This window comes from Sphaeramia orbicularis, chromosome 17 (genome assembly GCF_902148855.1).
Source record: "Sphaeramia orbicularis chromosome 17, fSphaOr1.1, whole genome shotgun sequence".
NCBI classification, from domain to species: Eukaryota; Metazoa; Chordata; class Actinopteri; order Kurtiformes; family Apogonidae; genus Sphaeramia; species Sphaeramia orbicularis.
This window is the reverse complement of record NC_043973.1, coordinates 31946076-31973116: the sequence shown is the minus strand read 5'-3', so window position 1 is coordinate 31973116 and position 27041 is coordinate 31946076. Positions and strand designations below refer to the sequence as shown.

The following is a 27041-nucleotide window of genomic DNA, read 5'->3' as shown; positions in this document are numbered from 1 at the left end:
GTCTTCACATGAAACCTAGTGCTCTGCTGACAACAACCATGTTTCATGTATGCCGATGAATCCCATATCGACAGGCCATGTTGTAGCCATGTTGTCTATCAGCGTGGCTTTTCTGGTGTTTTATTCATGTACCCTCCACAGTGGGCTCATTCACTCTCTGCTGTTAGCTTATCCATTTCCCTGCCGCCTTCGTTTTCTTCCACACTGTATCACGGCTGACCCAGGCCATAGCTCACTCGTACTGTTCACTTTAATGCCATTTGTCTCCATTTTCTATCTCTTGGATGTGATTTGTCTCTATTTCCTATCGTTTAAATGCCATTTGTCTCTATCTTTCCCCTCTGTGACCGCTGTGCCAGTTGTAATTTTTTCCCTTCACTTTCTTCCCCTCTTCCCATGCTCGCTGACAGTATTCGTGTATCATTTTAATTACGCTGAATATTCCAACAAATCTGTTCTCTGTCTGTTTCATTCATGTCTTTCTTTTCTTTTGTTGGTTTAACCTTGTGTGTTTATTATGTATTTAACCGTCTCTCTCTCTCTCTCTCTGTTTCAGAAGGCAGTGGAGGAAGAAGAGAACCAGGTGAAGAAATCCTCAGCAGAGATTTGCTCCCCTGGTGGCAAGTTGACCGATGCCGACCCCGTGAGGAAGGTCAGTTGTGGCTCCCCTCAAACCCTCCCTCTATTCATCTGTCCACCTCTCCATTGCCTGTTACCTCCTCCTCTTGTCTCCCTCCCCCTCCTCTACACACAGGTCAGCTCTCAGGGTCACTACCCCCACACCCACTGACAGACACACCCCCTGTTCACCCATTCATGGCAGCACACTTCTCCTCTTTGACCTGTCAGGAAATACTCACACACATACAGCTGCTCAGAGGGTTTGCACTTCACCCCCCTGGTCCCAGCAGCACACACCCCAAGCCTCAAATGCACATGCAAGGAAGAAGCTCTTAATCATGATTATCTTTCTCCAAAACCTGCACACTCTCTCTCTCTTTCAGTTGATGTATGATGGATGATCCCTTATCCTCATGTATGCATGCATATATTAACTTTATTAGATTATGGCTCCAAGAGCACCATGTGCAGTACATCACATTCTCTTCTCCTCCTGCTGTTTCTCTCCATGTATTTGTGTGTGTGTGTGTGTGTGTGTGTGTGTGTGTGTGTGTGGGGGGGGGGGGGGGCGCATGGACATGCATTTGTTTGTTATTGTGATAATTCATCCATTCAGCTGCAAAATTGGATACAAAAATCAATAAATGTCAAAAGAAGAGCTGCTGCTCTGTGCATCTGTGGCCTCAGCACAATAACTAAAATGATAATATGTAGCCGTGGCAGTGTGTGATATTCATGTGTCGTATGATTTTTTTTTTTTTTTAACAGGGGAAAGCTTCTCCACCTACTCTGGTGTTTAATCGTCTTTTTTCTGACATCAAGGAGGAGCCAGGACACCCCACCCTGGTCCATCCCAGGTACTACACCTTTTCGTCCTCACTGCAAACCACAATACAACATAGCTTTTTAATTAGTTGTGTTTGGAGCTACTCAGTATTGGAGAAAATTGCTGTTGCAGTGTTCTTTTTTCTTTTCTGTGTGTGTGTAAATATGTTTGTGTGTGTGTGTGTGTGTGTGTGTATATATACACACACAGAGTTGTGTTTTTTGCACTTGCCTTTCTTACTGTCTTGAAATACATACAACAGAAGTTAAGTTTTAGTTTGATTCCAGTTTTGTCTGTCCTACATTACATGTACCTCCTCCCTCCTTCCTTTTTTTTTTTTACCCAAAGCCTGCGTTTTCTGGTTCCCTGTTCCCGGTTTCAATCCTCCCTAGAGCACGCCAGCTTGTGTCGGAGCTCTGATAGCTTGCACAGTAATCTGACCCTGATTAAAGTCTGGAATTAGATGGTTTACGGCGCCGTAGCTACATGTGACTGCTTTGACATACTGACTGAGTGGGAGGCTCAGGCCAGACAAATTGGCAGCAATAGAGGTCTGGTCACCTAATAGCACATAAGTGCTCTATTCTTAAACCAGTCTGGACAGTTGCACAGATCAGTTTGTAGCATTTCTTTTTGCATTGTAGTGTTAATAATAATGAATTAACAGGCATAGCACTTATTGTATTTAGGTTACTACAGACATCCATTAGTGGTACACTTTTTCAAGTAAGAGCCAGGCTTACATTATTCAGTCCCATCTTAGAGCTTTCATGTGGAGAAGTTGCTGGTTTCCGTTCAGGCGAGTAGACAGCGCATCACTCCCATCCAGAGGAGAAAAAAACAGGCTTGGTTGGTAGTGATGTAGTTCTGCAGGAAGAGCCCCACTGAGCTGTCATGCTTAACCTAGTTCACAACTCTAGCTCTGTCTGGAGGGGACTGTTGGTGGGGGAAGGGTTTGGAGCTCTTCTCTTCTCTTCTCTTCTCTTCTCTTCTCTTCTCTTCTCTTCTCTTCTCTTCTCTTCTCTTCTCTTCTCTTCTCTTCTCTTCTCTTCTCTTCTCTTCTCTTCTCTTCTCTTCTCTTCTCTTCTCTTCTCTTCTCTTCTCTCGCTGCTCTCTCCTGCTTTTCTCTCTTTCTCCATTTCCCTGTCCTCCCCTCCCTTTCCATCTTGCAGCCAGCAATAGACAGATAGTGTTGGCTCAGTGGCTTCAGTGCATCTCCAGGCACAATCTCTCATTCAGTTGTACCCACTACCTGGACATTTGTGATAAGCCCAAGGTCTGCTCAGGCTGAGATCCTGTAAACACATGATAAGAAATATCCATATTCCACACTGTGCTTTAGCTCTTGGCTTTAAATGGATGCAGCTACTTTAAGCTAAAACACCCACTAATAACTAGTGTTTTATTGCTAGCTATTATTCAGCTCTGTGTACTGTTGTAGATGTCAAGGGTCATTCTTGCTGGAATACATGTTAGATTATGACTTTTATTGCTGCAAGGACAGATGTATGTGAAAGGTGACATTGCTACTGCTTGGACTAACATAATATAGAGCCAATAGGTTTCATATTAAATGAGATGAATTGTTCTCTGAATTGCTTCATTGTAGTTGATATCATTAATTAAATTAATGGATTACTGTTTAATCCATTGTTCTCAAGGGTTAACAGCACTATAGTTATCAACACTTCAGTTCTTAAATGTCTTCTCTTTGTCTGTTTTTCCTCAGTTACTACCTGTACACATACGATAAGATGGTGGCCCCCAACGTATCTCTGCGAAGGGAGGCCGAGATGAGTCCTGAGATGCTGGGAGCGTTGCTCAAGCACCATTACAGTCGCAGAGTGATGGGCCACGATGAGCCACCCATGGGTCAGTAATGAAACACACCTTGATAAAATAAATAAGCTGGAATAGTAAGCAGAGGAAGACACTGAGATGTTAACCATTTGTACCTGCTGTAGTGTATTCATGCAAAGTGAATATGTGATTCTGAACACAAAAACCCTGGAGTAATAAAGTGTGATGTTATCATACTTTTGACCAGTTCACACCAGATTGCTGTTCTTTTTTTTTTTTCCACATTTCTTAAATCGTATTTACCCCCAGAGAGCAGAGATGGTCACAATTGCACTTCCTGTCTTGTCTCTTATTTTAAATGAAACAGTGCATGAAATTGGTACCATTTTTGTTAGATAATTAGCTTTAGAACATTAAGCGCACCTTAGTCATAACTATGTTTGGATGAAAAGGTAGAGCTAGGGAAGACTGAGTGGTGAAACTTGCCAATTTTGCTAATAAATTAAAGCTAATTTAATGAAAACATAGACTGCACTGCTAACTATAGTGTGAAAGATTGTTAAATGTCTCTAATATTATTAACTACTTGCTGATATTTACTGTAATATATATCTGTAATTAGAGTAATATCCAGTTTGCATGAATACAGTAATTAGTATTTTGCTGGTATGTGGTATGTTGATGGACCATATAATGCAATACTGAATTAATTCAAAAATTTTACTAGTGCCTTTTACTTATCCTCTGGGTATTGGGAATAAATAATGGTGTGCAACAAAATCCTTTGACGATCTTGTTAAGTCAAGTCAAAGTTAGGCTTTATTGTCTGTTTTGCCATATGTACAGCATATACAGAAGACTGAAATTGCAAAAAATTGAAAGGCCCATGGTGCAAAAGGTACATAGTAAAAAAATATATATAAAAGATAGAATATGACTATAAACAGCAATGGGTCAACAAGACACTAAATAAAATAAGTGGCATAATCATTACTTTCTGTCAGGAAAAAGTGCTTCAATCGCAGCAGATGAGGAAGCTTTCAGTGACAGCTGTCAATCAACAGCTATCGTCTGTCAATCAATCCATTAGCCCTAAAATTGTATTAACAGGAGAATAAGTTACAAAAGGACCACCAGCACATCAGAGGCTCCAGATTAAGCAAATGATACCACAGTGATTCCTGGAAAATGATGACATGTGTAGTATATCAAGAGTGTAATTGACATTTTCTGATTGGAATTCAATAGGAGCCAGGCATGTAGCAACCTTTAGTAGTATTACACTCTAAAATACCACAACATTAACTTCATTTTCAAGCCGAGGTTTTCCCCCTTGTCTAAATGTTGAGAGACTGTGATAAGAAGAGAAAATTTGAGAGATGAAAAAATGTATCATCAAAATCATGACTGTATATTTTTTTTCTCATCTGGCCACCACTAAACAACACTGATGCTGTGATTTTTAATGTCACTATCAGTCTTATTCTTGTACATACATTAGACAACATGTACACGAGACATAAAAGCGAGGCTGACACATGCCTACTATAAATATCTGACACACATACTGCAGGCATGAGCAATTTACATACATACTGTCTAAGCAGAAGAGACATGTATCATGTTCATATACACACACTGAGTAGACACGTGCTTGCTGTAAACATACAACCTACTGTAAAGCACCGTGCAACACACATACTCATCAGAGCAGCCCCCAGCATTGCACATAATCATGCGCCGACCTTCACATAAAGACTCTGGGGGCACCGCACTATTGATGAATAAGATGGGGGGGAAATGGCAGTGACCTCCTCGCTTTGTATGTGTGTGTTTTCATGTACACATTATTAAAGTGTGTGTGTATTAAGCCAGCATTAATAAGATGTGTACATAGTGAGCTGGGTGAATCACAGAAATGGTTTCCATCTGAAATTATGCCACGTCAGACTGCCAGGCTCTCTCTGTCTCTCTCTCTGTCTCTCTTTCTCTCTCTTTCTCTCTCTCACTCTCTCTTGCTCTCTCCGTAATATCTCTCAGGCATTCTGCTCCCCTTTTCTTCTCCAACCAATCTGTATCACTTCCCTCCATCCTCCCTCTTCTGCTGGCAGCTAACTCCACATCCTCTTTTAGTCCGTCCTCTGTCTGCTTCTGCCCTCCCTCCCTCTTCCATCCATCCTCGTCTTTTTCTTCACTGGCTCCCTTCATCTCCGCCTCCCTCACAGTCTGCTGTCACTTTTTCCCTCCACCTCCTCCCTTTTCTGCATCCTACCCTTCTTTCTTTTTTTCCCTCTTTGAATGTCTTTCTCTTTTAGTCCATCTGTGTGCCTTTCACTCTTTCTGTTGTGGCCCTATCAGTTCTGTTTATTTCCTTTTGATCCAGGACCAAATGAATGTGATGTGTGTACTCTTACTATTATGTGCTCACCCCTGTCTGTGCTGTGCATAGCATGTATATGTGTTAGTGTGTGTATGCACATGCGCAAGCCAGCTTGAGTCTGTAAATGAGTGCACTCTCCGGTGCCAGACATTCTGTGTATAGACCATGCTGTTTCCTGTCACACATGAATACATTAGCCTGGTAAACAATCCACTGTTTCTCATGATCTTCGTGTGTCTTTCTCATTCCCCATTTCTTCTTTTCCTGCTCCCACTGTGAACTTCTACCTTCAAACATGCCGTTGTTACAGCGTTTCCTACATATTCCCCCACCGCAACATCTGTGTACATGTGGGGTTTTTTTTGGTGTGTGTGTGTGTGTGAGTGTGACACTCTCTGCCTGTCTGATCTGTTTCCCATGATGTACACCTTAAAGGCCACAGTTAGGGAACATGCCAGAGTTTTAACAAAGTAGGTGCCCACGCAGCTCCCACACAAGGCCCTTTATTCCTCCCTTTTTTCTCTGTGTCTGAGGGCACACAGAGAGAATTTGTGGGCGAGTGTTTGGTTCCTCGCCTGTTGCCATGCCGTGCTTGTGCTTGCATGTTTGCTCATGCTAAGAAGGAGGTGTGAGCTTTTATGAGGTTGTGCGAGGGTGTTACTAAGCGTAGGCGAGTGTGCATCAGCTCAGCTCGCACTTCCTGTCTTTCAACTCTCCTCCATTTTTAAACTCCTTCCTCTGTGCTCATCCTCCTCTTCCTCCTCCTCAGATCTTCACGCGTCGCCTCCCATCGCGGCTGGCGCCGAGGAGGCCAAATCCCAACATGCTGCTGCTGCCTTGGCCACCGAGCGGGAATGCCAAACCCAGGCAGTTTCCATGGAGACAAGCAGCCCAAGCTGCAAGAAAGCCACCCACACCCCTACCCACACCCCTCCTCCTACTCCTGCATCGTTGTTGTCGCCGGTAACGGAAGTAGAGGCTAAAGACATGGGCTCTGCCACGAGCAGTGCTGCAGTGGTGGTGGGGGGGCTGGAGGACGACAAGGACAGGATTGTTGTGGAGATCATGCAGATGTACAGCAGGCAGCAGGAGAAGCTCAACTCCACCCTGCACAAGCAGCTGCAGCTGGAAATGGTGAGTTGGTGGTGGGAAAGAACAAAGACCAAGATAAATGAGCCTGTGATAAACTAGACCGTACCTGTCCTAGGCTATTAAAAATGTCCTTGATGTAGATGTGGAGGTGATGGTCACCTTCCACTGACCTTTCTATCTACTCCTCCTGCTGTCTCAGACATTCTAAACATTGACTCTGTCCTCATTTTGATACCGGATACAGTAAAAAAAAAAAAAAAAATCACTGACCCACTTGATGTAAACCACACAAACACTGTTTGACTAATACATAACATATTGCATATTTATAAAATTCTCAGGTTTAGTTGTTTTTTAAGTTTAGACATATGGGAACAGAGTTGACCTACATTATTTTGGCATCACACCTCCTGTACATTTCTGTCTCTGCATTAAAACAATCAGAGACGGAGTATTATATTCCATAATAACATAATGCACTACATCTACCACTAGATAATATTGTTACAAAGTTGCATAGTTACAGTATGTTTATATTTGTCTTTTTGCTTTGTATAGATTCACGATCTGTCTTAAAGTGAAGCATTTAAAGTTTACGTACAGTGTTTTATGCAGTTAATTGCCTCAATCTGAAATTGGCTTGTACAAGCAGTTTGATTCTGCTTATACTGGATCTGAGCCCCTTGTGGTTGAAAGCATCTGACCTCCCTGTAAAGGGACTGAAATGTAAAGAGTTTCTCCTACAGGGGTCAGTCAAGTGTCACATTATTTTTTGTTATTTCAATTGACGTAGTCTCTGTGTGTCAAGGAGCTGGAGGCATTGCGTGGGGGTGAGGCGGCACGGCTACGGGAGCTGAGCGCCGAGCAACGGGAGCTTCGCAGTGAGCTGGAGGCAGTGCACAGTGAACAGGCACGACAGCTCAGCCAGGCCCGCCAGGAACAGCTGGAGCTGGAGACCCGTCTGGAACAGCTCCGACAGCAGGCCTGCGCCTGTGAACCTGGGGCACAGCGCCAGCAAGAGGCCCACTACACTGCACAGGTATGGGCTTAGAGTGGGACACAAGCATGTGCAACACTAACACCAGCACATGAAGCAGCTATAGTCAATCACATTGACACAATATGCACATTGGCTTGCATCACTTCACATGGGCCATTTTTATCACAAAGATGTCCGTGCCACGCTCCAGTGGTAATCAAAGTCAGAGAACCAGGAAGCATCAGTGCAGCAGTCTACATGTTAATGATTCTCTGCATTTCTGAAATATTTCAAATCAACTATCATATTCTCAATTCATTACCTGAAACATACAAGGCTTTCCCTTGCCGTCCTTTTTATTTATAAGATATTTACCACTTGCATTGTCACATGGTATAAACTAATACATTTGGTCCAGGTAAACAGGCATAAGGCTGATTGGCGCTCTGTAAATACTAGCAGTATCTTAATGTGGATGTTGATTAAAAAATTCAGGTCACCCTTTTCTGAAAAACAGTCATCATTATCACCCACATATTTCCTTTAGGGATGTGGTTTTTCTACCAAGTCTTGAAGCTGTGTATGTGGTCATAGTCACATCTCTATGATTGAGAATTTCCCATCTAAATTTTTGGTGTAAATGTGTGTATGCCTGCCCTACTTGAGTCATTATGTTGTACAGAATGATAGCACACACACAAAGACATAGGGACACAGAGCTTTTGTTTGGGTTCCTACTGCAGTGATGAGTTCTGTTATGTTGGCTTGAGATCGGGGCTGCACTGCCTCCCCCACCCCCCTGCTAAGTGTTGCTTAGGCTCTGGCTCCTCCTTCCCCGTCCTCTTTGGCATCAAACTCAGCCCGTCTGCCAATAGAGAGGGGGGTGTGCATATGTTTGTGTGGATATACACTAGACATTGTGTGAAGTAACTTTACAGTTCTGCATGCATTTCCAAAGTACCAATAAAACTCCCTTTACTGAAAATATGAACATGTTTAGACATTATTATATTTAGAAATCTGCATGATGATGTCTGTCTGCAGGGTTTGCAGTAAACGAGTCAGTAAAATTATTATTATTATTATTATTATTATTATTATTATTACCTCCGCCAAGGAGGTTATGTTTTTGCCAGGGTTTGTTTGTCTGTCTGTTTGTTTGTCTGTCCGTTAGTGTGCAACATAACTCAAAAAGTTATGGACAGATTTTGATGAAATTTTCAGGGTTTGTTGGAAATGGGATAAGGAAGAAATGATTAAATTTTGGTGGTGATCGGGGGTGGGGGGGCCCACGGGGGGGGCACAGACCAGAAAATTTCATCAAAATCTGTCCATAACTTTTTGAGTTATGTTGCACACTAACGGACAGACAAACAAACAAACAGACAGACAAACAAACCCTGGCAAAAACATAACCTCCTTGGCGTGGGGGGGCCCACGGGGGGGGCCACTGATCAGCCTTGGCGGAGGTCTGCGCTCTCCGAGTGCTTCTAGTTATTATTATTATTATTATTATTATTATTATTATTATTATTATTATTATTATTTATTAACCATAATAAGTTATTAAGGCATGGTAAACTGTTAATAAGTGCATTTCACTGCTCGCAAAAACATGTAATAACCTTAATAAAGCAACAAAAAAGCTTTAATGTCTAACCCTGATAAAATAGCTAAACTACTTGAATTTTTCTGTATTAATTGTAATCAATTGTATAAAACTTATTAGACTTTGTTCTAAGCATTGCATTACCAAGTTTCTTCCAACTGCATTTTGTATTCATTAAACATATTTATGATGCCATTAACTCATGAGGACTTTATTACTTATTAACTAATGCTTATTACATGGATGTTAATGTAAGGCATTGCTTTTGCTCCTTGTTTTTGGACTTCCCTACAAAAGGAATAGGGCTGTTTTGTGTGTCATATTGAATGAAGTGTACATCAGTGTCTTTTGAGTCATTGTTGTACAGTCTGAAGATGTCAGACATACTCATACATTGACCTTGCATCTGTGTGTCATCCTTGTCTCCTCCCAGTTGTCCGAGCTGCGTCAGAGGCTGGAGCGGGCGGAGGCGGACCGGCAGGAGCTGCAGGAGGAGCTGCGCAGGGAGCGGGAGGCGCGGGAAAAGCTGGAGCGCACAATCACCCAGCTCAAGCAGCAGATGGCCCAGTCTAACGTGGTGGGAGGCAGCCCCTCTCCTCCTCTTACCCCTTCTACCGGACCCCCTAACGCCCACTCCCCGCCCTCCTCCTCCTCTTCCTCCATATCAGAGGCCCCTGTGGCTGGCCAGAAGTAACCGCCACCACCCCTATAGGTGCCTCCCTTCCTCCCTTCATTCCTTTCTCCATCACCCGCCAACTTTACAGACACAAACAGATCAGCCACAAACAGAAAGGAGCCTCACATCTCCTCAGGTTGTTTTTTAAGTTGTGCATCTCACCTTTAACCCTTTTATTTCAATGTAGGACTGAAATATTGTTTTTTTGTAATTTAACATCACTTAAAAGAAAACTTTTATGTTGTGTTTTTGTTTTTTGTTTTTTTTTATTAATTTGCTCCCTTCTCTCTTTAAACAGTATTTAAAGATTTTTGGGCATCTATGTTTGATTTTATTTATAGTTTTTACTGAACAAACAGCTGCTTCTCAGACGGGAGTTTGGTCAAGTAGTGACCAATTCAACTATTCCCCCCCCACATTATTGCCCCTATTATTGCTCCTATTTCCTCTTCACCCTCTCTGAATTTTGGAGATAATGACTCGGAGATCTCAGCTCAGACACAGAGACTTTCTTCACAGACGTCACATCATGCTACTACCTGGCACAGCAACTGGCGCTCATGGACGCATTAAAAGGTGCCTGGTTGCGTGCCCGTTTTGTCTTTCTGGACCTTCAGATCCAAAAACTCAAGCACCAGCGACTGCAGGAAACGGCATGGACATTTCACCACAGTTTCTTGTTCCCTATGAAATGCAGTGAAAGAAACGTGTGACACCTGTTGAAGTCTACATGGAGGAGATAGACCTTTACTGTACAAAAAACCTTTTTGCAGATGTCATAAAACCTCATGAAAATATGCCAATAGTGACGCTGAACTTGAAATTAATGTATTGAGTTTGACATGTCTCCCATGGTAGCTAGCTAGCAAATTGTCTGGCCTTGAACTCCTTAGCACAGACTGGTTCCTCTGTTCCTCTCCACTCTGCTGGGCAGCACCTGGACTCTGTTGTAGACCAAACATTCTGATGGTTGATCCACCAGCTGCCCTGTGTCTCCTCTGCTCACCCCAAACCCTCCCACACTCCCCAGGAGAACTCACACCTTCCACCGCTGTAGTCTAGCACCATTGTTGTCTGCTTGGAATCTCCTTAACACTGTGGTTTTTTTCAACCCATTTTTGGGCTAGACAGGAAACACTGTGCTCTTTTCAGGCTTGGCATGAAGAAGCTTACGAGCAGTGTTACGCACTTAATGTGCTCGCCTCCCCAGAATCCCCTGTGAAAGGAATGCGTCTGGACATGGGGGATGGTTGAGCCAGTGTAGCTTTTCTAAGAAGAAGAAAAGGCAGAGTCTCACATGTGCGGTAGCTGTACTGTGTTACCATAATACATAGGACATCCTCGCATGCCCGTACACACTCGAGTGTGTCGGCGCAGTCCGAGCATTCAGGCAGAACAAAGGCCCCAGCCAGCGTTCCCAGCAGATGATCAAAGCTCCAGTCTGTCTCTTGTTTTCTGGGCTTTTTTGTATCATTTGACTTCATTGTTCGCAGACAGTTTTATCCCCATCCTATTTGTCTGAGTGTCATCTTGGTTTAGGAATGTGGGTCGCAGGTGAAAGCAGTTAGTGCAGGGTGGTTTGGGCCTCCGGTCTGGCCCCTGCTTCACGTTATTCTGCCTGACTGAACAAACAGCACCGGGCTGGGCAGGCAGGGAGAGGAAGAGGAGAGGCGAGGATTTGAGGGGAGCGCTCAGGGGACAGGCTGGGTGGCCCGGACGCCAGGGATACAAGAGGGAGCCCTTTTTTTTTTTTGTTTTGTTTTGTTTTGTGCTGTCAGAATGAGGGCAGCTGTTGTTGTCTGGGGGCCTCTGCCTGCCCTCGGGTAAGACTGTACAGGATTTCCATCTCGCAACAACCTCCCTACCCCATTCTCACCCACAAAACCACCATCATTCACTCACTCACTTACTCACTCACTCATCCACCCACCCACCCTCCCACACCTCAATTTCCAGTACCAGATCAGCTGGGGGTGCGCAGTGTTTTGTCGATGACCAGGAGAATGAGCAGACGTCCAGCCAGAGGAAAAGAGGACTTTTATTGTGTCAGTTGCCAGGCAAAAGCGCTTTTTATTGCCACTAAGGAAGATCCCTGTAAGCGAGAGTGTGTGTGTGCGTGTGTGTGTGTAAATAATTGTTTAAAAAGAAGGGGATCGGCCTTAGCTAAACTCTGAGCTTTTTTTTTATGCATCTGCTATAAATGCAAATTGATAGACATTCCACTGTGCTCCATCCTGTTCAATGCAGATTTTCTCACAGCTTCCCTTTACAATAACAGACCAGGCAGAGTACAACTGTGGTTTGTTAATAGTTATAAAAGGAGGTGCAGGTGCAAGCCGTAAAATCAAACCCATGCCGCAAATGTACACTCTACTGTTGTTCCATTTAAACCTTTATTGAAATTATGAAAGAAAATATTTAACGTATTAACTAAAGATTTATATTCACTTTGTAAATACAGTAGTCATTAATATATTAACTGTTCTATACAAATAATCTTCAAAAGGTTATATAAATTGGACCAGAACAAGGCTTCAGGTGGCCTGAATCTATCTTTTTTTTCTGTCTTTCTTTCTTTCTTTAGTAATCATTGCAGATATCGGAACTTGACTTGTGTTGAGTGGATGTGGGGGAGTGAAAAGCATGGTTTACTGAGACATAATGCAGGACAAAGGCAAAATAGGAAAAAAAAAAAAAATGCTTTGTTACACACTTCCCCCTTTCTGAACTGATGATTTTTTTTTTCTTTTTTTTTTTTTTTTTTTTTGTGGATTTCATCTTGATGGACTGTTTCACGTGTAATGTAATGAGCTTTTCCTCTTTGTTAAAATCCCCTTCCTTGAGCAAAATTGAAAACAAAACATTTGTTTAAGAAAATGCATTTTGGAAAAAAAAAAACAAAAAATGATGTTTTTTGCATGTTTTGCTGCCCCTTATGTTTTGTGTCACAGGGCCACTCTATCAATCTGTTTATTGTAAAAAGAAAAAAGTTGTTTCCCCATGTAACGCACAAACTGACGAGTTGGCGCAAATGCATGAACATTGAACATGTGTAAGTTTTATATCATTATTGGTTCAGAGGTTGGCTGAATATAAAGTTGAGATATTAAGAACATAACATGTAGCCTAATATGATCTGGAAATGAGAAAGTGTGTGTGGGTGAGAGTGTGTGCATGTGTGTGTGCGTGTGTGTGTGTGAGTGAATGTGTTGGCCCGCCACACCTAACTTAAGCACAGCAGCCATGAACAGGGAAGGAGAAAAACTTATTCATGTAGCTGTATGGTTATGTTTTCAATTTGAGATCACATATCCTCGTCTGCAATCTGGACGCGTTGACATCACTCAGACTTTAATCAGTATTCATTTTGATTTACTCATTTACTTCTGCAACAGGACGCAAAACAGGTGAAATCTTTCAACAACACATGGGAAAAAAAATAAAACTCCTTTTATTTTCAGTGTAATTTGTGTTGCACACACAAGGGGGCGCTGCTCAGTTGTACACTTTATGAAAAACAGGACTTAACGATAGGAGAAACTGTGCTGGGCTCTCTTTTCTTCTTTTTTTTTTTTTTTTTTTTAAAGCATTTTGCAGTGTTATAAAAACTTGGATATGCTTTGTACAGAAATTTTACAGGTGTGACGTTTGCCCAACTTGCTAAAATAAGGATTTGCCAAGTGAAAGGAGCAGGTGAACACATTTGACTGCAGGATTTACATAACTCATTACTTTCTGATTATGTGAAGAAACCTTGTAAACAAATCCAAAAGAGGTGACCTCTGAACTTTTGCAGGTGGTATGCTTTGTAGTTGGGTGTAAAATTTTCAACCAGTAATTATTCTAAGCCAGTGTGGGAGAAATTAAAAGTAGACGGTATCAGTGATTAACCAGAGGTCGCTGGTTATTAAGAGTAGGTACACCATGTTTTAATACCTTTTAATACCGTATACATTCTGTTAGGAAGATGGATAAAAAATATTCACAGCTTTGCTAAAAAGAAATGTTTATTCCCCTCGATGCTGTTCTGAAACATATAACGCAGTGTCTGTGTATGACCATTGCATAGTACGTTGCCAATACTACAGTGTGATGAGACTTTTGTTCTTGCATGAATCGAGACACTGTTCTCCTACCTCATGTTGTGATATAAAAAGATGTTTTTTAAGCAGAAGACACTGCATCTGTAACTGTTTATCATCATTGATATTTACTAGTAAATTACATACCTGTAAATGCTTTTAGCTAATACCTCAGTTGTATCTAGTGTTTGTTTTTTCTGTTCTTGCCCCTCCCTGATTTCAGATCTTGTAAATAAACCCTGTATAGACAATGAACTTGGATCAAATTCAAGTAAAGTTCTGTAGTGTCAAATGAGTGTCGTTGAGTGCTGTCTTTTGTGGAGTCAAACGATTATTTTTGCTGTAAGCGTTCTTATTTTCATATTGACTCAGGATTTACATATTTGCAAATGGGTTTACGAAGAAGATTGGAGTTTGTGCCGTACAGAAAGGCAGATTTATCATTGTCTTGCAGAGTGAGATGTGATCACACTGGAGCCACACACTAGACTCCATCACCTCAGTTATAAATACATGACAGTGTTCATGTTTCGTGGTGGTTTCTTCAGTGAAGATAGATTCAGCCCATGTTCTCTCCACTGCAGTATCCACTGGATTTCTTCATCTGCTGGAGCAGTGGACCAGGAACTCTAGGATGTACTGTCCTTAGCATTCACACTTTCAGAAAAGTAGAAGAAAAGAGCAGCAGTGATTGGTAGGAAATGTATGTTTGCTTAGTTAGTTCACAGTCTAGGACAACTGGTACCAAGCTCTAGGACATAAATTCATATCTTTTTTTGACTGTCCTCTAAAAAATATACAACACAAGCAAATAAATAAAGATAAACACATTTTTATTTGTTTTTAAAAGCTAGCCATGTCTTCAGCAATAATTAATGCTGAACTAATAAAAAAAATCCCACCAAGACAATAAGATAATACCAATGCTATTAATAAGAAAATTGTTCTACAAAGTTACAATGTACATCTGTACAATAAATAATAATCATTATAACAACTGGTGTAATTATTATTTAATTATAATTAATGTTGCCAGCCTGTCCATTAGCTAACTTTTAAACTTGATTGAGTTGTGTACCTGGTTTTATTATGGAACAAAATGAATAGTCTTTAAAAAAAAAATTAAGAAACATTTATAATAAGACAGTAAAATGCATGTGTATTTATGATTTCTGTCCTTTTAAAGACCTGAGATCCCCTTCAGCAATGAGGGTTAACTAGGCTATTTAAACTTTGCCAGTGGTTTAAGTTGGACACCCCTATCTGAACCATACTTAATTTGCCTGATGATGAAGTTGGGAGCAAGATTATTATCATTAACGAAAACTAACGAAATGACGAAAACTAGAATTGTAAAAACATTTTCGTTAACTGAAATAAATAAAAACTATAATTAAAAGAAAAAAACAATAACTATCTGAAACTGTGTTGTGTGTTTACAAAACTAATTAAAACGTATGAAAATTATGGATAATTCCCTTCGTTTTCGTCTTTGTCAATGTCAGATTGATACAAAATTGATTTATTTCCCTCAAGCAAGTTTAGCTGCTGACACCGTATGATATTTAACGGTCCGTCACTTCTCGTCAGTTGTGGTTTAGAGTTGTCTTCTGGTCTCCACTCTACCTGGAAACATGGAGACTACAGTTGGGAGAAAGCAGCAGAGTCCTGTCTGGGATTTATTTGAATACGACGATGAAGAAGATAAAAGATATAAAAAAAACTAAAACTAAACTAAAACTAAGCATTTAGAAAATAATGAAAACTAGGGCTGTTGCCATTTTTTTCCATATAGGTGGTGCTGGAGAGCCCATTTTGGCACCTATGGGGTTAATTTTTACATTTTATCAAAATTTTCACCAGGCCTGACATCTGTGCCAAATTTGGTGAGTTTTTGAGCATGTTTAGGGGGTTAAAATCCAGTTGAAAGTGGTGTCTGAATAATAATAATAATAATAATAATAATAATAATAATAATAATAATAATAATAATAATATAAAAACGAACAAAAAACAATAGGGCCTTGCTTTCAAGGTAAGGCCTGTCACTGTGTGAGAGGGCCTTATCTTTTGGCTCGGTCCCTAACTAATAAAAAATTAGGAAACCTGCTCTAAAAACGAATGAAAACGAACTAAATTAGAGAAAAAAAAGTCAAAATTAAACTATAATGAAACATTTAAAACTATTAGAACCTTGGTTGGGAGTAAGTTCACAGAACCTGATAACAAAGTGTTTTTAATGCCACAAATTCCAAAACAATGTTAAGAGCAGAGATCAGCCATTCCAAACTTTTTCCATAGTGTGTTTATTGGTCAAATCAGGTTGTGTCATCTGTTGCCAGGCTAAATTTAAACTTCCACTCACAGAAGCTATCTGGTGGAACTGCTGCCAAGCCCTGTGCTAGCTCAAAGGCTGGATGTAGTACACATAGAGTGACTCCAATCAGAAGGCTGTTAAGGAATGAGAGCCAGGCTACGTTCAGACCCAGGTATGCAGGTATTCCCACAGGCAGGAGGATGAGCACCGCTAGAAAAACCAGGAACAAGGCCCATGTGTTCAGAAATATATGCAAAACCTGGAGAACAAAGTGTATCCTGGAGTGAATTCCACTTTGGTTTATAACTTGGTCCTTCAGATTAAGACTGCTGGATAATCGGAGTGTTTGACGTCCACCATGCCAGACTATATAACCCAGAATGAAGAACACCAGCACCATTAGAACATCTTGGATCTGGGATGTATGGGGCATCCAGCACCGGTGCATCTGGTAGTGAGGCACATCATCCAAGACAGGACTGAGATCTGACAACACAAAGACATAGAGAACGGCCAGATACCACAGCAGGCCCGCAACGAATAAATACACAATCCATGTGGTCTGGACAGCGGTTAGGTCCAGCCTCTGAGACACAAGGAAGGCATGATCCAGACCGGCTAGCGCCACCACAGACCAATGCAGCACCCTGTAGATGTGTCCAAGGATTTGAACCAGCAAACATACATGGTAGGTTGTCAGCTGCAGTCCCATGTAGAGGAAGTGTCCATCAGCGTGGACATAAATGGTGGTAACAGCAAGGGTCAGGGCCGTGTCAGCTACAGCCAGGGATAGACTGAAAACCCCCACAAAGCTTCTCCAGATGTGAATCCTCTGGAGAAACACCAGGGCCCAGTTGAGCAGACACTTCCCTCCAAGACCAAACAGGATAGAAGGAATGGAGATGTTCATGGTGTCCAGCCCAGGAGGGTTACTGACCAGATGTGGACCTGCAACTGGGGGCCATTCTGGACAATCTGCAGAGGGCAGAAATATTGATTTGATTTTGATTTATTTGTTTATTTTGAACATCCAAAGAAAAAACAAAACAAAACATTTAAACGGACAGAGTCTATCTTCAGCACATACAAGTCTGAATTTTGCATGGACGAAAAGGAGCAGGAAGAAGTCTAAACTTATTTAATCCTACCCCTCAGTGCTTTTACACCTTTATCATTAACTTGATACAAGAATCAAACAGTACTATTTACCTAATTTTGGCATCGAACCACCACAAATGCATAATGCAGTAACTGAATTACACACAACAATATGTTCATGTCAGTGTAGTTGTACAAACAGTTCAACCATTTTCTTCAGTAATTCCAGCAGATTTATCAGTACAACATCCATAAACAAACAGGCCTCAGTGTCATTATTAAATACTGGACCTCTCAAGAATAATTTTTTTTATATATATATATTTTTTAAACTGAATTATGTTTGATATTTGTTTTATCTCCACACACAATTTGTTCCATAATTTTACTCCACAGATGGTGATACAGAAACTTTTTTTTTTCCTTTTTTTTTTTTTCTTTTATGGGCTCAGCTGGCTGACAGGCAGCTGTCTGTACCGATAAGGCAGCAGCCGACACCAGCTGTACTCCCAGTCATCATTGCCCATTTTTCTGACACCTTTGCTTGTGTATCCTCTTTTATTTGGACATTTTACCAGGGAGTATCTCACACTACGTTTTTTTTTTTTTTTTACTTGTCTTGTCCAGCGTCCTAACAGCAGAATGGTAGTCTGGTTCCTTTTGCTGCTGAACAAATTTGCTTTGTCAAGGGTAACATCATAAAGTATATGAAGCGCACTTTGATATTCTACTGTGTTTATTATGAGTTTTGTTGAACCATATTTCGATGTAGATTTCGGTACAGAAACTTTTTAATGTAGTGCATACTTTATGAATCTTTAAATTTAACTTTCCCCTTAAATCATAGCCTCCCTCTCTTTCACAAAACATTTCTTGAATATTGCCAGGCAGTAAGTTATTTTTTGCTTTAAACATTATTTGAATAGTTTTGAATTCCACAAGGTCAATGAGTTTTAAAGTTTTAGATTGTAAAAATAGTGGATTTGTGTGTTCACAAAAACCAACATTGTGAACGATTCTTATCTCTGTCTTTTTTTTTTTTTTTAATGTATTATTATTTATTATAAATATTAAAATGTGAGTTTCATCAGTGGCTGAGCAGTTCATCTCAGTTTTGTAGGATATCTGTAGCTAAGAGTAATATCTAAATTGCAGGTTTGGATCCATATTATCATTTTCAAAAAATGTATAAAATCAGAACAGGATCTGAAATGACTGATATATCGAAACTGCACTTACATATTGCTTCCAAAGCAGCAACAGCAAAGTCTACTCTATACACTCTTCCTTTTCCTCTCCTGCAATTTGTCATTTTCTGATTGTAGGTCTGACAGAAGAATTTGCTCAATGATAAGATTAGCTGCAAATAAAGATAAACAGACCGCATACAGAGACAGCTTTCATTTTAACTCATTCTTTACACGTCACCATGAGCCTGAATGAATATTACTTAAAAATTTTCAAGTGTAAAGGTTTTGTCTTCAAGCTCAAGCTGATAGACCAGGGCTGTCAAACTCATTTTAGTTCAGTTCCACATTCAGCCCAATTCGATCTTAAGCAGGCCAGACCATTAAAATAATAGCATGAAAACCTATAAATAATGACCACTCTAAGTTTTTTTCTTTATTTTTTGTGCAATAAAAAACATTGAATTATGAAAATATTTACATTAACAAACTCTCTTTTCACAAAAAAGATGTGAATAATCAGAAAAAATTTGAATTTCTTAAGAAAAATAAGACAAATTTTAACAATATTATTCCTCAACTTATCACTTGTACACTTGTACTTGTGCATTATTACACACAATCTTACACAAACATAATATTGTTGAAATTTTGAAGTTTGGAATGTGTAATTAAAATAAGAATGTCTACAATATTATCTGTCAACTTATTAACACGTCTTACAAATTGGATCTACAAATCCACAAAACATTTAGTAACAGACAGAATATTGTTCAAATTGTACTTCATTTTCAGGTTGTTCACATTTTATTGTGAGGGTTATGAGACTATTATTTGACTTTAGATCACACTGGTCTCAAACCAGTTCAACACCACAGACTGTTCAGATCTTCAGTGTCATTTTTGTACTCCATAAAATCATGCTGTGGGCCAGATTGGACCCTTTGGCGGGCCGGTTTTGGCCCACAGGCTGCATGTTTGACACCTGTGTTACAGACGCCGACATCTCTTTGTAGTTTAGTATTTTACTCCAGTGGACCTGATTTCTAAGCTGAGTGGTATTAACACTTTTACCCCTGATGTGTGTGTGGTGAGTGTTCTGAAAGTATGATTTACTTTAAATATTCAAAAAATTTCAACTGTTTGTTAACAGGAAAATTTAACAGGAAAAATTCCAAAATGGGCTGATACAACAGACCTTGTTCTTTCCATAGACATCTGAGCATGCTCAGTGTGCCCCTCATCGCCAGTTTTCCTTGTTTTTTGTTTTTACTGTTTGCAGTGTTGTGGTGATTTTCCTTTTTTTTTTTTTTTTTTTTTTTTTTTTTACAGTGTTTTTTACTGAGTTTTGGAGTTCAACCAGGTGAAAAAAAGCAGCTGGATTGATTAAAAAAAAAAAAAACAGCCCCAAAACAAAAACTACTGGGCCAAAATTCAAATACTTGTCATTGTTCAGTGTGTTCCAGTTCACAGTTCATGTTCAATGTCCTAAATCTCTTATTGATGTACATTCTGAGTGTCTTATTTAGTAAAAACCTGTCAAACTTCAATTCCTCTCTTTGTCTTTTTCCACCTGTTTTGACCCTAAAACACACAGTAAAACAAAACCACTGAAGAAAAGGAACACAAACACATACTCACACCAGCTTTTATGACACTGAAACAGACGCACATTCACAGCTGCACGTTTACCTGGAATAATAACTCAGGGGTTAAAGCAGGGGTGTCAAACATGTGGCCCGGGGGCCAAATGCAGCCCACCGAAGGGTCCAGTTCGGCCCCTGGGATGTTTTTGCCAAGTGCAAAAATTCCACAGTCTTGAATTGAATTAAGCAACAAAAAAAAATTTAGCTTGAATTAAGGAACAAAAATCTTGAATTACGCCAAAAAAAAAAAAAATCTTCAATTAAGCAAAAAAAAAAATTCTCAAATTTAGCAAAAAATCTTCAATTAAGCAAAAAAAAAAAAAAAAACATCATCAATTAAGTAAAAAAAAATCTTCAATTAAGCAAAAAAAAAAAAAAAAAAATCTCAAATTTAGCAAAAAATCTTGAATTAAGCCAAAAAAAAAAAAAATCTTCAATTAAGTAAAAATAAAAATCTTCAATTAAGTTAAAAAAAAAATCTTGAATTAAGAAAAAAAAATCTGGAATCAACAACATTCTTTTTTCTTTGTTTTAGTGCAAAAAATAACATTAAATTATGAAAATATTTACATTTCCAACCTATCCTGTAACACTAAAATGTGAATAACCTGAACAAATATGAACAACCTGAAATGTCTAAAGAAAATTCAGCACAATTTGAACTATTTTTCTTCCTGTTCCTCAGTGTTTAGTGTCTTTGTAGATCTGATCCATAATGCACATGGACAAATGAGAAGTGGAGGAATAACATTGTTAAAATTGCACCAAATTTTCTTACATTTTTAAATCTAAATTTCAGTTTTTTCAGGGTTTTTTTTTTTTTTTTTTTTGATAGTTTATAAAAGTAAGTATTTTCATAATTTAACAGTTTTTTTTTACACTAAAACAAAGACAAAAATTTGGAGTTGTCATTATTTATAGGTTATTATGTTATCATTTTTCTGGTCCGGCCCACTGCAGATCAAATTTAGCTGAATATGGAACTGAACTAAAATGAAATTGACAGCCCTGGGTTAAAGGGTCAATATCTGCAAATGCAAATTAATAGCCAATGTGGATAATAATGAATTACAAACAAAACTTCAACTCCTTACACCTTTTGTAAATGTGACTACATGGAGACACTTTCCCATAGTAACCAGGCTCCTCTTTTCTGAGTTTTCTAGATGTAGCTCTAGTGTGTCAGTTTGTCAGACCATTTTTTTTTTAGGTTAAAGCAGCCAAAACAAAGAAACCAAAAGCAGAACTACACAGAGCATTTGTCAGTTGCCTTTGGACAGTCATCTGGAATTGAAGCAACTATTTTCCTTCTGTCTGCTTATCCAAACTGTCATCTAATACTCATCCTATTTGACTATCACCTCCAGACCACAGAAACATAAGCTGCTGATCTACAGCCTGCTATTTCGGAAATCCCAGGAAATGGAGCAAGACTGTTTACTCAGAAATAAACAGTTGTCATTTATGTTACAGTCCCATAGAGATTATGTTTGGGACTTTGTGTCTCAGGGCTTTGGAGAAACAAAGAATGCATTCCTCTTCATCCGGGAGTTAATATTTTACACATGTGGACAGAGGTATAGTCATGCAAACCTTTTAACTCCGCCTCTGCTGCACAGGTGAAACTACACAGGTGAGGGTGAAACAGGAAACTGAACATGTATTGACACACTCTGCAAACACATTATATGTTGGAAGTGTAGGTCATACAGCGGATTAAATAAGTGTGGGAGGTGCAAATATGCGTTTATCGATTATCTCTTACTCATTATCACCTTTGTGGGTAAAAGTACACAGTTCAATGTCACCAGTTTTGTACTTTTCTTTCAGCTTGTTGGGAAACTTTTGCAACTTTTAGAAGGACACAGCAGACTGAAAAACACACACAAAGACACAATTACCTTTGGGTAAATGACCAGTGTGAATGGAGTCATCTGATGCTGTCACGGTTCATCTCTGCTCTTTAATCGGAGGATCCATCTCCACTGCAGCTCCTCTTTCAGAGCCTTTTTCGTTAATAAGGCGTGGTTTGAAAAAAGGAAGTGGGTGAAGCAATATGGGCTCTGGAACAAGGAAGTTCATAAATCATTTAGACATGACTTTAGCATAAACACCATGCCTGGGTTTTTGAGACAACACACTGTAGGCTGGTGTTGAAACAATCTGACAATAGTTGACTATATAGAGCAGGGGTGTCAAACATGCGGCCCAGGGGCCAAATGCGGCCCACCCAAGGGTCCAGTTCGGCCCCTGGGATGTTTTTGCCAAGTGCAAAAATTCCACAGTCTTGAATTGAATTAAGCAAAAAAAAAATTGGCTTGAATTAAGGAAAAAATATGGAATTAAGCCAAAAAAAAAAAAAATAAAATCTTAAATTAAGTAACAAAAAAATCTTCAACTGAGTAAAAACAAAATGTTCAATTAAGCCAAAAAAATCTCAAATTTAGCAAAAAATCTTGAATTAAGCAAAAAAAAAAAAAAAGAAATCTTCAATTAAATTAAAAATATTTAATTAAGCAAAATAAATCTTAAATTAAGTTTAAAAAAAAAATCTTGAATTAAGCCAAAAAAAAAAAAATCTTCATTTAAGTTAAAAAAAAATCTTGAATTAAGCCAAAAATAAAAATAAAAATCTTGAATTAAGTAAAAAAAAAAAATTTTCAATCAAGTAAAAAAAAAAAAATCTTCAATTAAGCCAAAAAAAATCTTCAATTAAGTAAAAAAAAATCTTCAATTAAGCCAAAAAAAAAAAAATCTCAAATTTAGCAAAAAATCTTGAATTAAGCCAAAAAAAAAATCTTCAATTAAGTAAAAAAAAAATCTTCAATTAAGCAAAAAGATAAAATAAAATAAAATCTTCAATTAAGTAAAAAAAAAAAAAAAAAAAAGCTGAATTAAGAAAAAAATAATAAAAATCTTCAATTAAGTAAAAAAAAAAAACTTCAATTAAGCCAAAAAAAAATCTAGAATTAACAACTTAATTTTTTTTGTCTGTTTTAGTGCAAAAAATAACATTAAATTATGAAAATATTTACATTTACAAACGATCCTGTAACACTAAAATGTGAATAACCTGAACAAATATGAACAACCTGAAATGTCTAAAGAAAATTCAGCACAATTTGAACTATTTTCTTCCTGTTCCTCAGTGTTTAGTGTCTTTGTAGATCAGATCCATAATGCACATGGACAAATGAGAAGTTGAGGAATAATATTGTTAAAATTCCACTAAAGTTTCTAATGTTTTTTAATTTAAATTTCAGTTTTTTCAGGGGTTTTTTTTGTTGATAGTTTATAAAAGTAAGTATTTTCATAATTTAATGGGTTCTTTTTACACTAAAACAAAGACAAAAATTTGGAGTTGTCATTATTTATAGGTTATTCTGTTATTATTTTACTGGTCTGGCCCACTGCAGATCAAATTTAGCTGAATATGGAACTGAACTAAAATGAGTTTGACACCCCTGATGCATGTGGTGTATGATAACATTTCCACTGCGTTGTGGCTCAAGTGCTATATTTTACCACTGAAACAGCACTGATACAGATATACTTTGCTAATCTCCAGGGAGAAGTTCAATATTGATAAATAAACAGAAGAAAGCAAAGAAAAGGTAAACTATTAAAAAAATAACCAAGTGAACTCTTTGCAGAATATTCAGTTTGTCTTTAGTTTAGTCTCTGGTCTGTTTTCTTTTGTTATTCAGTTTTATCTGTATTATTCAGTAGTTCTGAGTCATTATTGTGTGACCTACAAAGCATGGCAATTAGTCCCATTCTACAAAGTAGGCTAACATAGAGACAACAGCGGCTGTTAAGTGCTGTGGAGTATCATAGTACAGATTCAGATGCAGATTCATAAACTTCATTGTTATTCATTATACAACACAAGTGCAAACACAAATTGAAATTTCAGTGCACTGGCTCTGAAATAAAAACAAAAAAAAAAGTAAAAATTTTAATAAAGTATACATTTAACCCTTTCATGCATGAATTATGAGCACCTTAAACAAGATTTTTTTTTTTTTTCTGAGTGTTTTTATTCCTCTTTAGGCATGAAAAAAACAATGTGACTGAAATTTTTTGAAGAACCTATTTTTCGTTGAGTTACAGAAATATCCACTCAGCTGGACACCATGCGTTTAATTTTTGAAGCTAAGAAACATGCATTTATTGACATACAGTGTGAAAACTATGAAATAAAATGCTGCTAATCTGATGTTGTCTCACATTTTAACATACTACAATACTAGTTATTACTCACTCAGATAACATACAAAAAACCCCCCAAAACAACCTGTTAGTTACAGTCTAATAACAATTATAGCATTAGATCACAGGTGTCAAACATGTGGTCCGGGGGCCAAATCTGGCCCACCAAAGGGTCCAGTCTGGCCCTTGGGATGAATTTGTGAAGTGCAAAAATTACACTTAGATATTAACAATCCTTTTAGTTCAGGTTCCACATTCAAAACAATTCAATCTCAAGTGGGTCAAACCAGTCAAATACTATCATAATAACATAGAAATAATGACAACTCCAAATTTTTCTCTTTGTAAATGTAAATATTTTCATGTATTTGCACTAAAACAAAGTGTCATTTCGGAAAAAATGTGAATAATCTGAACAAATATGAACAACCTGAAATGTCTTAAGAGAATTAAGTACAATTTTACCAATATTCTGCCCTATTATTAAATGTTTGGTGTATTTGTAGATCCACTGTGATCTGTACGTTATAATGTACATGCGGAAATGATAAACTGAGGCAGAATATTGTTAAAATTACACTTATTTTTTCAGTTTGTTCATGTTATTAACATCTTTTTAAAGGATAGTTTGTAGATGTGAACCTTTTCATAATATAAATTTACTTTTTTCACTCTATAACAGAAAAGTTTGGAGCTGACATTATTTATATATTATTATGTTATTATTTTACTGGTTCGGCCCACTTCAGGTCTAATTAAGCTGAATGTGGAACTGAACTAAAATGAGTTTGACACCCCTGCAATAGATTTACACGTAAATGTGTTACTGCAGATCAGGTTTATCAAGAACAGGAAAGTTACAGTAATGGCATGAATTGCAGTGGATGGGATGGTGCATAAGCGTCCACTGTGTTGGCTGATATACAAGTAAAACAACAAAATCCAGCTGTAGAATGGCTGTCCACTGTAGTGACCACTATGCATGAAAAGGTTAATATTTAGGCATGTCCGATAATATCAGCCCACCGATATTATTGGCCCGATATTGGCATAAAAATGTAATATCGGTGAATATCGTTACACTGGTCTACAATTTTTTAGAAATGATTTGCTTCAGAGATTAAATGTGCTAAATGTTACGTATTTTAATAAGATTAATTGGAAAATAAATGACAAAAGTGCTGGTTTGCTGATGTTTTCAAGGTATATGATTAAGTGTTATTACACATATATATTGGTTTATGTACATTTATATAATAGTTTTATAAATCTTCCACTAAATAGAACCTGTAAAGTGAATGTATTCTAATGTGCAGACAGTGTTTTGAAGTAGATCTTGTAGCTCTGAGACAAATATTCCTTTTGAGTCAAACCCATTCTCTGGTTAATTCTTGAATTTCACATTTTGACCCAAGGCTGTATCTTGGAAAGTTCAGCCAACCAGCATTTTTGACTTGATTTTTCTTTATCAGTGACTCTCATGTGGTAAAATTTCATTACTTTTATTCTGGAAGCATTTTCCTTGTAGACCAGTGTTATCGGTTTTTTTGCCTATCATTAAAACCGATAAAATAATGCCTCGATTTTGCCGGCATTTACCGACACGTAAATGACGCATTGTTTGTAGCTGAAAGAAATGTGCAGTTTTCAAAATTGTACAGTAGAGTTGCCACACTGTAATAGACTCATGGAGGGAGGGAGAGAAAATAAATAAATGTGGCATTTTTTCCACAACTTAAGTTGAAGCATGTATTCTTTGCACAGACAGTGTTTACATTTTGAAAGCCTTGTTGCATTTGAGAATGCATCCAATGGGGCATCACAATAAAATTAGGCATGATGTGTTAATTCCATGACAGGAGATATGTGATGTTACCTAAAATTAGTTTAATATCTCACATATAGCAGCAACGGTATCGGTAGATATTGGAATCAGAAATTAAGCGTTGGACAATATCGGCATATTGGTTTTTGACACAAAAGCCAATATCGGACATCCCTATTAATATTTATTTCTACATTTAATCAATTCTAAATGTATTTTAATTTCTAAAATTTAATGAAGTAAAATATCAAGGTCAAGGTTCCTTTATTTGTACTTGTAGGTAGATTTGTTTTGCAGTCTAGGTGATTGCTTTGGTATTACAACAGTACATAGACTGAACATGTAAGACAGGTACTTGATCACGCTTACAGACAGGACAAAAAGACAAAAAGTGCTCAGTGTTCCACCATTCATCAGTATAGCAGCATGGATAAGTTAAAGAATAAAATAAATAAATAAGATCAAATAAATAAAAACAAGATGCAATAAAACACAATAAAAACCAGAAAAGATAAGAACAATCCGGGATAAAAACCAGCGTAAGAACCTAGAATTTAAAAATTTGAAGTCACAATAATAATAATAATAAATTGAGCAAAGAAATGGGATAATTAACTAAAATAAGTTAGTAAAGTACAATGATACCAGAAAAAGTGTAGCCCAGTGAATCTACATCTGTAAAATACTGAGT

At 38.1% G+C, this 27041-nt stretch overlaps 2 protein-coding genes across 5 annotated transcripts in view; one reads left to right on the top strand and one right to left on the bottom strand.

Moving 5' to 3' along the window:
• skila (SKI-like proto-oncogene a) overlaps nt 1–14361 on the top strand; it is a 34461-nt gene extending 20100 nt beyond the window's left edge. Inside the window, exons 2-7 of one of the 4 annotated variants that reach the window (XM_030161260.1) lie at nt 560–652; nt 1390–1478; nt 3177–3319; nt 6397–6761; nt 7528–7758; nt 9741–14361. In XM_030161260.1, the coding sequence (XP_030017120.1) occupies nt 560–652; nt 1390–1478; nt 3177–3319; nt 6397–6761; nt 7528–7758; nt 9741–10001 (1182 nt within the window). In that variant the 3' untranslated portion in view covers nt 10002–14361. Of the gene's footprint in view, nt 1–556; nt 653–1389; nt 1479–3176; nt 3320–6396; nt 6762–7512; nt 7759–9740 lie in introns of all 4 variants that reach the window. The other 3 variants (XM_030161258.1, XM_030161259.1, XM_030161257.1) reach the window with 3 other exon arrangements.
• Nucleotides 14362–16177: 1816 nt separating this feature from the next.
• gpr160 (G protein-coupled receptor 160) lies at nt 16178–22327 on the bottom strand. The gene is made up of 2 exons (XM_030160916.1): nt 22215–22327; nt 16178–17357 (listed from the first exon to the last, which is right to left on the bottom strand). Exon 2 carries the CDS (start codon nt 17290–17292, stop codon nt 16384–16386), a length of 909 nt encoding a protein of 302 aa, XP_030016776.1. The 5' UTR covers nt 17293–17357; nt 22215–22327; the 3' UTR covers nt 16178–16383.
• Nucleotides 22328–27041: the final 4714 nt, after the last annotated feature.